This window comes from Rhineura floridana, chromosome 3, assembly GCF_030035675.1.
Source record: "Rhineura floridana isolate rRhiFlo1 chromosome 3, rRhiFlo1.hap2, whole genome shotgun sequence".
NCBI classification, from domain to species: Eukaryota; Metazoa; Chordata; class Lepidosauria; order Squamata; family Rhineuridae; genus Rhineura; species Rhineura floridana.
This window is the reverse complement of record NC_084482.1, coordinates 95,240,180-95,252,494: the sequence shown is the minus strand read 5'-3', so window position 1 is coordinate 95,252,494 and position 12,315 is coordinate 95,240,180. Positions and strand designations below refer to the sequence as shown.

General features: G+C 38.7%; 1 protein-coding gene across 9 annotated transcripts in view; it reads right to left on the bottom strand.

Moving 5' to 3' along the window:
• Nucleotides 1-12,315, bottom strand: part of PRELID2 (PRELI domain containing 2) — a 41,421-nt gene that overhangs the window by 23,176 nt on the left and 5,930 nt on the right. For all 9 annotated transcript variants that reach the window (XR_009761380.1, XR_009761379.1, XM_061616964.1 and 6 more), the window contains exon 2: nt 980-1,037. Coding sequence is in view for 7 of the 9 variants with exons in the window: in XM_061616969.1 (XP_061472953.1) it covers nt 980-1,037 (58 nt within the window). In the remaining 2 variants the exon portion in view is untranslated. The remainder of the gene's footprint in view (nt 1-979; nt 1,038-12,315) is intronic.

Sequence of the window (12,315 nt, the reverse complement as noted above, 5' to 3'; positions counted from 1 at the left end):
TGGTAGGGGGACAAGAGGAGCTCTCTCCCAGTCTCCTTGCCTCACAGCTTTTCAAAAGGTGCCAGCTCAAGACAGCAGTATGGAGGACTAGGAGGCAGAGAGACAGCCCTACTGGTTCAGTGTCACCTGCCTAAACCTAGGGTCATTTACGTTATTGCATAATCTGAGCCACCTGCCTTCAAAAGGCAGGGTGGTGGGGGATGGGAGAGGAGAGTTCTAGACAAGTAATGAGCTCCATCAAATCCAGAAGAGGTGTCTCCAGATAGGACAGCATCTCCAAGCTTCATACCTGATCCTTCAGGATAAGTGCAAATCACACAGAAGAAGCTTACATAGCTATCCCCAATTGGTAGAACCCCTAAAAAGAAGCACCCATTTTATCTGGATTAAGTTTCAGCTTGCTTGCTCCCACTGTTCAGCTCAGAGGCAGAGCTGAGGGTCATTAGCATACTGAAGACATTTCACCTCAGACATCTTGTTGACCTTACCCACTGGTTTCATAGCATTAAAGAGGATATGGATCCTTGTGGGCACCCCATAAACACAAAGCCACAGGGTGAAATACTTCCAGAATCGCCTTCTGGGATCAGCCTCTAGGAAGCACCTAGCTACTGAAGAACCATGGCTTTTGGGTGCAACCCAGAAAAGTTGTCCAGAAGACACCATGATCATTTAGAACAAATGCTGCTGAAAGGTCCAGAGAATGTAGGGTTGCAGTCCCCCCATCCATCTCCTAATACAAGGCACCCAGCACAGCTAACCAAGGCAGTTTTCAGTTCCAAAATTAGGTCAGAAGCAGACTGGTACAGATCTAAGAATTCAGTTGCACTCAAGAATATCTTGGAGGAAATTTAAATTACCTTGTAAAACTGCATTGACAAGTTGAACAATACAATTCTGAATATGATTTCAAATGGACATGTAAATAGCTGAAAACTCTGTTGAGCATTCAAAGCAAGCAGAGAAGCGTCTGGCTTACCTGTTCGCTCTTCCACGGTTTTTACAGCCACAACATGTTTCTCCATGGGGCTGGGATACTAGAGAAAAATGCAAGAGAGAGAAGATCACAACTTATTGTTTGCAAACCGCTTTGGGAAACATTCTTTTCCTGAGAAGTGTTATATAAGTTAATGAAAATCAATAAATATGTACATGGAAGGACATTTTCTGCTCATTGATAAAATCCTAGGAGAATTTGCATGGCATTTCTCAACAGATTTGAAGGGAACAGGGCTGATTTATATCAAAGAGTTTGCTGTGATTGTTTACGCCAATTAGGAAATTTCCCAAGAGGAAAATAAATAACTTTTTTTAAATGATGAATTTAAAATATTACCCTACAACATAAATTAAGCACAGATTTTAAAATTGTGATCTAGGTTACAAGACATTTTCAGAACAGAAACTGAATGAACTGGGGAATTTTGACCAAGGTCATATCTTCCAAATTCTGTCCTACCTCTATGAAATGACCACTGTTCTTTCAGATGTGGGCTATAACGCCATCTATGAGTTATAATGAAAACGTGGAAGTACACAAGGGTGGAATTAAGTACTTAAAATTATTCGTGGTGTCATGAAACTACGGAGTGAATCTATCCTAAAGGTTGTATGGGGGGATTTGAAATGCATACTATTGTGCTATCTACCTGTTTTAATTGTCCTAAAGCTTATTTTAAAAAGTAGCCAAGCTCATTCTCTCCCCTTCATAATTAACGATTCATTTTTGAAACAGAAAACCTGGACTTTGGATTTCATTATTAAAACTTATGATCTACCTTTTTCAAGGTTCAGTTTGAATGATAATTATATTTCAACTTTTCCTCATAGACATTTCTTTTTATTTGGGACTTTGGAAAAGGAAGTATGTCCGTTTTACAGGGTGTACTGTCAGTGACGTTCCTGCATAAATGCAGAGTATGTTTCTAATCTCTCAGTGTACACAGGCTGGGTTCAGATGCAGCTAGAAACCTAATTTCTCATAACATACACAAACTGCAGTGAATCTCAGATTAATTCAGTTTCTCTCTCTCTCTCTCTCTCTCACACACACACACACACACTCACACACACACTTTTTGCATGCCAAAAAGGGGTTCAGAAATATCCACTTTTAACTTTAAACCAACTAGTTTTTCCATGACATATGAACCTGGGGAGCAGTAATTTGTTTTAAACTATGGTTTAAGAACAGGATCTGAACCATAGTATGATCTTGGCTTATTCTCTCCATACATTAAACAAATCACAGTTCCTTGAGTGTGGACATCACTGAGAATTGTTATTTGTTCAAAACTGGATAATCTTCCAACCTCCTCCTCTAGCAAGTGAAACAGGAAGGGGCCCGAAAGCACAAGGCTGAGGCTCATCAGTACTCATTTACATAATGGAAAGCCATGGTTTCCTGCTATGACTGAACTTGGCCATTAAGTAATCTGAATAGTACCATTACATTTTATTTGAGTTAAATTATATCTTTCTTCTAGTTTTGCCTATGAATATGAGAGACGGTGAATTGCAGAAAAAAAATGTTCAACTTTTTTGCTTACTTACTGCACATTCAATTTTGCATTTTACGTGACTATAAAAGATTCATTGTGTTAACATGTTGCTTGAATTTGTTGAAAAGCTGTAAAACCCATTTCTTATGTAATGATAGTGATAATGATAGTCTAAGAGTATTTGTGGCAGCACTCATTCACAAAACATCAACATATAAAAGTGACAGAAGCTGGATGTGTATTTTTTGAAACAGACTAGCAATTAACACTATGGAAATCAGTTGCTGCTAACAAGCTTGGAGCCTGGGATAAATTCTGTTGAGAGCCTAGAAAGTCAGAATGGTGGCCTTAATGTTAGCAATGGTGCATAAAATTGAGCTTCAGTGCAAGAAGGGCAAAACAGAAATTCTTTTCTCCCATACCCAATTATTCACTAGAAAGTGGCACTGTGGGTGGATGGCTTTAGGGTCTCGGAAATGGGTGCTCACCCTGTTCTGAATGGTGTTGCAACTCCTCTGCCCCACCTCCCAAAAAGAGCAGGTACAGAGTCTGAGGGTAGTCCTTGGTGCAACTTTTTCACTTGAGGCCCAGGTAGCCTCAGTAGCCTGGTATTGTACCAGCTCAGCTGGCTTGCCAGCTGAGAGTTTCTGTACAGGGATAACCTAGCCACTTTGACCCACATTGTGGTAACTCCTGTTTAGATTGCTGTGATGTGTTATACATGGGACTGCTCTTAAAAGCTGATCTGGAAGCTGTAGTTAGTACAGAACTTGGCTTTCAAAATTTTGACAGATATGGTCAAAGTTGTTTAAATTCCACCTGTTTTGAAAGATCTATGCTGGATGGCTGTTTCCAAGCCCAATTTAAAGTGCTGGTGCTTAGCTTTAAAGCCCTAAACAGTCTGGGACCCAAACGAGTGCCTCTTCCTGAGCCAATCCACCCATCTTTTAAGGCCTTCTGAAAAGGCCCTGCTTCCAAATACTCTCTTTAGAGGTGCATTGTTTTTCCACAAAAGAGAGGGCATTTTCTACAGTGGTGGACACCCAAAGTTTAAATGCCAGAGGTACATCTGGCACTAAGTAAAGACCATCCTATTTGTCTGGGCATTTTAAATTATAGTTGATTTTTGCCCTAGTCTGTTTTTTTTGGGGGGGGGGTTAATTGCTTTTTGTCTTACTATATTTTGATATGCATATTTCAAATATGTCTGTGTCTGTGTTGGAATTGCTTTTTAATATGTTGTTAAACTTTTTTTTAAGTAACATTTTTGAAGATGTTTTGTTTTAAGGCGTTTTAAAGTTTGTTTTTATGATGTTTTAATGTTTTTAGTGCTTTTGTTCACCGCCCTGGGCTCCTGCTGGGAGGAAGGGTGGGATATAAATCAAATAACAACAATTGCCAATTTTAAAATGGTTTTAAACATTGTATGAATTGGTTTGTATACTGCCCTAGAATCTTTTGATGAAGGATAGTTAAAAAATATGTTCAATAAGGAATAAATATTCTAGGGGTAGGAGGGGACTTTAGGGGAGTATCTATCCTTCCCTTACAACCTGGTTTCTCGCTTACAGTATTCTCATTTTGTGGTCTTACAAGTTAATATGAAAATGAATCTGTTCACATGAATGCATTTTGAAACATAAATCAAGTGATACTGCACTAAGCAAATGTGTAATTATAGAATGAATGCAAATTCATGTCACTACAAGAAATTTACCAAATAATCAGGAAACAAAAAAGGAAGGAAGAATGGTGAAGAAATTAGATCTAAGATAGTAGTAAATGGTTTGTAGAATGATAAAAGCCAGATATACAAGTAATTATGAATGCCATAAGCAAAAAACACAGTAGAACTCCAGAAAGCATTAACTATAAATATCCATTTCGATGTTCACTGTAGGAAAAGTTTTATTTAGTGAAGTATACGGCAGTGAAATCTGATGCTTCCATGCAGCTTGCAGCTTTCAAATGGCAAGTAACAGTGTAATTACATTATCAATGAAACTTGCAGTCTATAAGACCCATTCGTGTGAAACAAAAAAGCCATTTGCATAAGTCTTCCACTAAACAGCAGACTCTTATTACCCAAGTATTTAACTAGGAATAGACTCAATTTTGTACACAGTCTAATATAAGGAAGATGTTAAGACCTTGTGAGTAGGTGGAAAGTTTAACTATTAGCAACACCATAGCTTCCATGCAACTCTCTTTAAAACCACTTCAAGCTTTCCCTAAGCCTGTTATACTCTATTTTTAAGAGATTACAGAAAAGCACAAGAAATATATTGGCTGATGAGTTGGTAAAACTCTGTTTGACATATACCGCAGGGTATGTTCCCATGCTCATAGTTTGGCTCTTTAGCAAAAAACAAGAAATGCAAGAAGCTGAATCCTAAGAAGAAGATAGCATTACCACAGAAATTTCAAAGTTGCAAAATACGAGGCAAAACCCTTGAACTAGAGCAAGGACCCCATCCACAGCTTCCTTCTGTAAAACTACATCCATAATGAATGTCAAAACCAATCCTCTTCCACCTTTGCAACCCAATAAATTAGAAATATGCAATTTACAACAATGTTGGTAAAAATAGGGCTACAAAGTTCAGTGAATTATATTGGCTACTTTCAGAGAAGCGAATATCTTTTTTATAATTAATTCTAATTGCAAATTTATTAAGAAAAAAGGGGGAAAACAAAAACACACACAAAAGATGGAAAACTAACATCTTAAGTTGCATCTAAATTGGTGAGTTATGTGCATATGAACTGTCATCCCTCAATTACCTACAAAAGGAAAAGAGAAAGCAGGAAGAGCTCTCATTTCCACTCTGCAGGAGTCAGGAGCAATGACTGGTTCTACTATATAGCAGTTGGGGATAACAATGATGGGCTCCTGCTGGGAGGAAGGGAGGGATACAAATTAAATAATAAATAAATAAATAAATAAGATGGAGGTGTGAAAATTGGAGAAATATCAATAATTTAAGATATGCAGACAATACCACACTAATAGCAGAATCCAGTAATAATTTGAAACGAATATGGATGAAAGTTAAAGAGGAAAGCACAAAAGCAGGACTACAGCTGAACTTCAAGAAGACTAAATAACAGAAGAGTTATGTAACTTTAAAGTTGACAATGAGGACATTGAACTTGTCAAAGATTATCCTCAGCACAGTCAGTAACCATACTGGAAACAGTCAAGAAATCAGAAGAAGTCTAGGACTGGCAAGGGCAGCTATGAGAGAACTAGAAAAGATCCTCAAATGCAAAGATGTATCACTGAACACTAAAGTCAGGATCATTCAGATCATGGTATTCCCAATCTCTATGTATGGATGTGAAAGTTGGACAGAGGAAAACACGGATAAGAGAAAAATCAACTCATTTGAAATGTGGTGTTGGAGGAGAGTTTTGCAGATACCATGGACTGTGAAAAAGACAAATAATAACTGGGTGTTAGAACAAATTAAACCAGAAGGATCACTAGAAGCTAAAATGACGAAATTGAGGTCATCATACTTCGGACACATAATGAGAAGACATGATTCACTAGAAAAGACTAATGCTGGGGAAAACAGAAGGGAGTAGAAAAAGAGGCCAAACAAGAGATGGATTGATTTCATAAAGGAAGCTACAGACCAGAACTTACAAGATTTGAACAGAGTGGTTCATGACAGATGGTCTTGGAGGTCCCCAATTCATAGGGTCGCCATAAGTCGTAATCGACTTGAAGGTATATAACAAAAAGGATTAAAAAGCAGAAGAAAACAGTCTCCAAAGTATGCAGAACTGTAGGTTTGTTTGCTTTGTATAGGTGAAATATACAGATAAGCAAGCTTAATTGAAAATTCATTTTATTGGTTAGCACTGTTAGCTTGTTTCAAAAACACAAACTTCTTGAAGTAGATCACCATCTTCAAAATGATTTATTGCCATCTTGTGGGCAACTGTAGAAGTGCATGAAATAAGCAAGGAGACATGGCAATCCACAAGGGGTGGGAATGGGGGAAATTGGAAAAACATGCACTACGGCTGTTATTCCTTACTGTTCCTAAAAGATTCCTTGGTGATCATCCACTCTGCCAAAGCTTTAAAACCTACTGCTTATCAGATTTCAGAGTTAAATGAGAAAGTGACATGCTTATGAGGTGCCACAAGGGTCTTGTAAATCTGCGATAAATTAACCACTAATCATAATCAGCTCATGTTGGAGCCTCGTATCTATTTTTAATGCATTACATCACCAAGTTGGAAACTTCATTTTTAAGGTTATACAGCATACCCCTCTTCCATCAGCTACCCAAGATGCAAAGGGTTTGTTTTTATAGTGATCCAGGAAAAAGTCACATATTTATTACAAATGCATGGAAGCTACTCCTCTGTGGCATAACATCTTTCTGTCAGAACCACACAGGCAGTGGCAAGTGATTTCTAACCACTATTATTCAAGGTAACAAGACACCAGTTTCTGGCTACCTGTAGAAAGAAAGTATTGTATATAATGACCATACCTTAGACAACATTTTTTAAAAACATCACCAAAGACCATGGATATCTGTATGATATATCACAATTTTGCAAATCACTTTGATGGGTTTCCAATTTATATTTATTTTCCTGCAAATTTAACAAATGTCATGCTACATTAAAAGGAGAGGGTCAACAATTCAGCAAACTCCTTTGGGTGTGGAGAAGAGTTTGGGATTACTTTTCAGGACTTTAATTCTTTCTGCCCCTTTCTAACATCCTCCACTAAACATCAGATCACAACTACTTTTGAAACTCCACTACCATGAGATTATAAAGTAGTTTCCTTCCAACAGAGAGAGGTTGTTTGAAGAGATTAAAGCCCAGTTTGGTGTGAAGAAGTAGTAGTTCTTTGAATTCTGACCTATGATGAGGTATGATGGTGATTTTCCAGCTCTGTTGTCTATTGAACATGATGGATGACTTTGAGATAGGGTTTGCACAGTATGCAATTATTGATTAATGCTGTTATTGCTTTATGTGCTGCTATTTCTGAAAATGCATTTATTTCCCAATCTTTCAGCCAAAATAAAAATAAATATCACAAAAATCAGCATGAATTCACTTTTCAAGTGGTACTTCCACTGAGAAGGTTAAGACAGAATGTAATCCTTAGGAATACTATCAACACTGAAAAGCGAAGGTAAAAAGAAAGCACACCATGTAACATTCACCAAAACATGGCTTAAGTTAAATGGTAGGAAGAAAACCCTCTAGTCTTGTAGTTGAGTAGACAGAGAATTCAGCATGGTTTAATATAATTTTTAATAACTAAAATTCTTCAATGCAAGTACGGTCAAATGCAACTAAAGAAAAAGGAAGCATCACAAGACTGCAAAATATATTTGGATAATTCTATTTTAAATCCCAGAAGGAAAGAAATAAGTTCAACAATTTCAGGCTTCCAGAAATATCACAGCAAATAAAAGTATTGTAAAGTAAATTCTAATAAATGCATGACACAGCTAGTAAGGAAACTTACATCAAATATAGTAATGGTTTAGGTGAGCCTAAAAAAACCAGAAGTTACAAAAAAGCTGATATTTTTCCAATTCTAGCAAAAGTGGTTGACACTTTATTTTACTCTAAGTGAAGTGCCCCCCCTTTCATGTCTTATTCTTTACATAGTAGTAGTTATGGCACAGTGCAAATGTGGGATTGCACAGGTTTTTTTCCCCTTTGTATGTTTTTGAGAAATAGAAGCAGCTTTTTCTGTGGTGCTGTCCTCACACTAGTCAAAGTACCACAACGACAGTACAAATATAGCATAGAAGGGCTTGTTACAGGGCTTGTCCTTTAAAAAAACTTTTGATAGAAGTCTGGCATTTCAATGCTGAGAAGGAAAGCTGCAAAACTATTAAAGTACAAAGAGCAATAGCAATGCTCATGTAGAACTGTGAGGAAGCACACATCCTTTAATTTGTTTTAACAAAACTTTTAAATGGGTACATCAATTATGGGAGCATCATATATGTGAGTGGTTTGCTAGATCAGTAAAGACATTTATACACTGTGCAAAAGATGCCCATGGTTGCCACATAATATGCTAACATACCCCATTATCTGGAGCACTGGATGTGGTAGATGGAGAATTATTTTTCCTAGCATGCAGAATTTGTGGCTTAAATGCTGAGAAAATGTAGTTTTCCCCCCACAATAAGAAACAAGCTGGTATTCCTTAGCACACTGGAATTCCCAACCACCACCACCAATTAATTGCCTTTAGAAGCACTAACTCTTCAGTCACCCCTCATTTTTCCATAGCCAGGCAGAGTTACATTTTACCTTTCCTTGAGCAGCAAATCTAAAACTCTTTCCATTTTCAAGATTATGTTTAGTCACTTTTAAGTAAAACAAGATACTACACCCTTGTCTCATTAAAAGAGCGCTCAGGATCAATTCAAAATGACTACTAAGTGGTAGCCTTCCCACACACCCATACCACTCAGGCTATTTACAGATGTTACCTTGGAAATAGCAGCAGCTCCGTTTTTCTGCTGTGGGATGAACTCCTCTTTCCCTTGCCTCCACTACTCAAACAAACATACAGCCTCTGAATCAAACACCAAGTGACCCTTCCTTTTTTGCCCCCTACCATGCTTCAGGAGAACCATCGTCTTTGAAGGTTTCTTTCCTATCAAGCAACTTAGGTATTTATCTGATCACACATTTGTTTGGGATTTTTAAAGTTCCTTTTACATGTTAACGTTTTAAAAACTGCTTTGAGAAAGAGAAGAAATGGGTTCCTTACTGACCTCAGAGCAGTTTTTTTTTTACTGTTAATAATATGTAAAAGGAACTTTAAAAAATACTGAGCAGCCAACCAACACCATGGACAGTCCCTCTCAGTGGCAAACTGGTACAGATTTCCCTTGATCTTTTTTTGGGGGGGGGGGGAGATTGTGCATCTGCCTGAAATGGGTGAGTGCGCTTTCACAGTAGGGTTATTGTTAAAAACTTGATTCATTTGTGTTTGGTCCTAATAAAAGTATTATCCAACTCTGAACTTCTGGATTCTTTTTCATCTTACGGCCCAACATAGTTGCCCTTGGGTTTTTATGTAATAAAATGGTGCATGTATAGATGCATCTTTAGATTTTGTGTACTATTTTTGTTTATGTTAGACCCAGAAAATACTGCACTACAGAATGGTCACACCACAACTGCATACTAATGAGAATGAAAATGAAAATGAAGGTGATTAAGTATATAGGCAGTATAAACAATAGGAAGAATAAGTATAGTACACAAAATACCAGACTGCCTGTGAAGTCTAAAATGAGATCCATCAAATGAAAAGGGCCAGGTTGCTTAAAAAGCTATCTTTCTGTACACCTTGAACAGAGCAAGGATAGTATTAAACAAGGTCACTTGACCTTAGAATGCCAAGTGAAAAGCATGCACAGAAATAGCAATTATTTTTACATTTCAGTTTCATTTCTAAAAAGGCACAGCTAGAGGGCAATAAAGTCAGCATATTATGAGCATCTATAATTAAACTGTTTCTACACTTCTATTCAGATAAAAACAAAAGAACAGGAATATAGCAATAAGAATTAGAATTCAACGGCCAAACCAGACAGATGCATGTTACTTTTAAAAACATATATGAAAATCACCTTTTGCAAATGGCTGTTAAGTAGGAACAAAAGAGCAGCATGCAACAGGGAATGTGTGACATGAAGATGGCAATTTACTAAGGCTGCTTTTCATTTAAAATAAATTTGGGGGAATGGTTAGGTCCGTGTGTAATACCTTGCTTGGGATTAAGAGTTAATTTAATATTCAGCATAGGATTTCAAGTACTTGAGGCTTTAAGGAGAGGCAGGTATCTCTTCTGTTTGCAATGGGGTACAAACATAAGAAACACCCAGAGAAAACACCTGCTGTTTTCTACCTTTCCAGACCTCAAGATCAAATGAGGTAAGACCTAACCCTGTCTTTCTTCACTCCATTGGTTTGAGAGGTGGAATTTTTATCCATGTGATGCAGTTTGGAAAAGGAACAACAGGAGTTTCTCTTTCAATTGGGATTGGGATTGCAGACTCACTCACAGAAATATAATCCTCTGAACAAACCTAAATGCACCTTTCAACAGCAAACCATAACAGCTGTAATTAGGTGATCAGAGAGAGGAGCTTGGGGATTTTGAAATGAAATGAAAAGAAAATTAAACAATACAAAGAAAGTAATCATCCCTCCTCTCTGCAAAAAGACATAAACTAAGCAGCTATACCCCCTTATCCTTACCCCGCCCCCAGAATCAACTTGATGCAATTCTAGTTAAAGAGTAATTTTTCACAATTCTATATCCTTCAAACACAGAACACATCTAAAAGGTAGCTGTCCGAGATATCGGGGGGGGGGGGATCAGAGACTAAGTGCTCTGTTCAACGTTGTGAATAACTGAGCATGCTTAATCCTGAGGTTCCTAGGCCCCAAGGCAATGATCCTTACAGGAATATTATCCCTGGGTGAAGCTTAGACCAAGGGCAGATAGAGGATAAAACTTGTAGCAGGAAACTCTGCCAACAGCCTGTAACTTTCCCCCCCACAAGTTTGAGAGGGCAGCAGTGACAAAAATAAGATCAGTTAGTGGTATAACTCCACCCTTTCATCAAGGGGTGGGGAACCCTTTTCAGTCCAAGGACAACATTCCCTTGTGGGTAAACTTCCAGAGGCATATGCCAGTGGTGAACAGGGCCAGAGGCAAAAAGAGAGCATGACCAGAATCCAGAGCTTGGAAAAGTTACTTTTTTGAACTACAACTCCCATCAGCCCAACCCAATGGCCATGCTGGCTGGGGCTGATGGGAGTTATAGTTCAAAAAAGTAACTTTTCCAAGCTCTGCCAGAATCAATAGATGTAACTCTTGCGTTTGTACAGGAGGGCATTCAGCCCCCACTCCTGGGACTAAAGTTCCCTAAAAAGGTAAAGGTGTCCCCGCATTTATAGTGCAAGTCGTTTCCGACTCTTAGGGTGATTGTCTTGCAACATTTACTAGGCAGACCGTATATATGGGGTGGGATTGCCAGTTCCTTCCCCAGCCTTTCTTTACCCCCCAACATATGCCGGGTACTCATTTTACCGACCACGGATGGATGGAAGGCTGAGTGGACCTTGACCCCTTTTACCGGAGATTCGACTTCCTCCTTTAGTTGGAATCAAACTCCGGCCATGAGCAGAGCTTCGGCTGCGTTACCACCGCTTACCACTCTGCGCCACGGATTAATCCCTCCACTCCCTACTGGAGTCTAAACAGTGTTCATATGAATGCCCCTCATGCACTGAGGGAAGAATAGGTTCACAACTAACAGGCACTGTTGCCTAGATCTCTCTGGTCCATTTGACCAGGAGTGGCCACTCTGTGGCTCTCCAGATGCTGCTGAGCTACAGCTCCCATCAGTCTCAGCCAACACAGCTCATGGTCAGGGATGATGGGAACTGTAGTCCAGCAGCATCTGGAGAGCCACAGAGTGGCCACCCCTGGACTATGCATTCAAATCTACGGAGAACTGCAGGAAAGCAAGCTGAGCTGCTCCCTGGGAGAGACAGGGGTGGGCCTCATCTCCATACCCAGCATTAATTATTCATAGCCGTTAACACTGCCCTCATCTTAAGGTTAGAGGAACAGAGGGCTGGTGTCAGAATATTTCAGTTTTAGAGCTTTTGGGTTCTTCACCACAATGCGTTCCTTGGATGTGTAAGGGAGTTCATGTGAACCCTCTATAGAGAACAGCGCATCAGTGGGAATAAAATCAAAACCTTTGGTTAATGCTCTGCC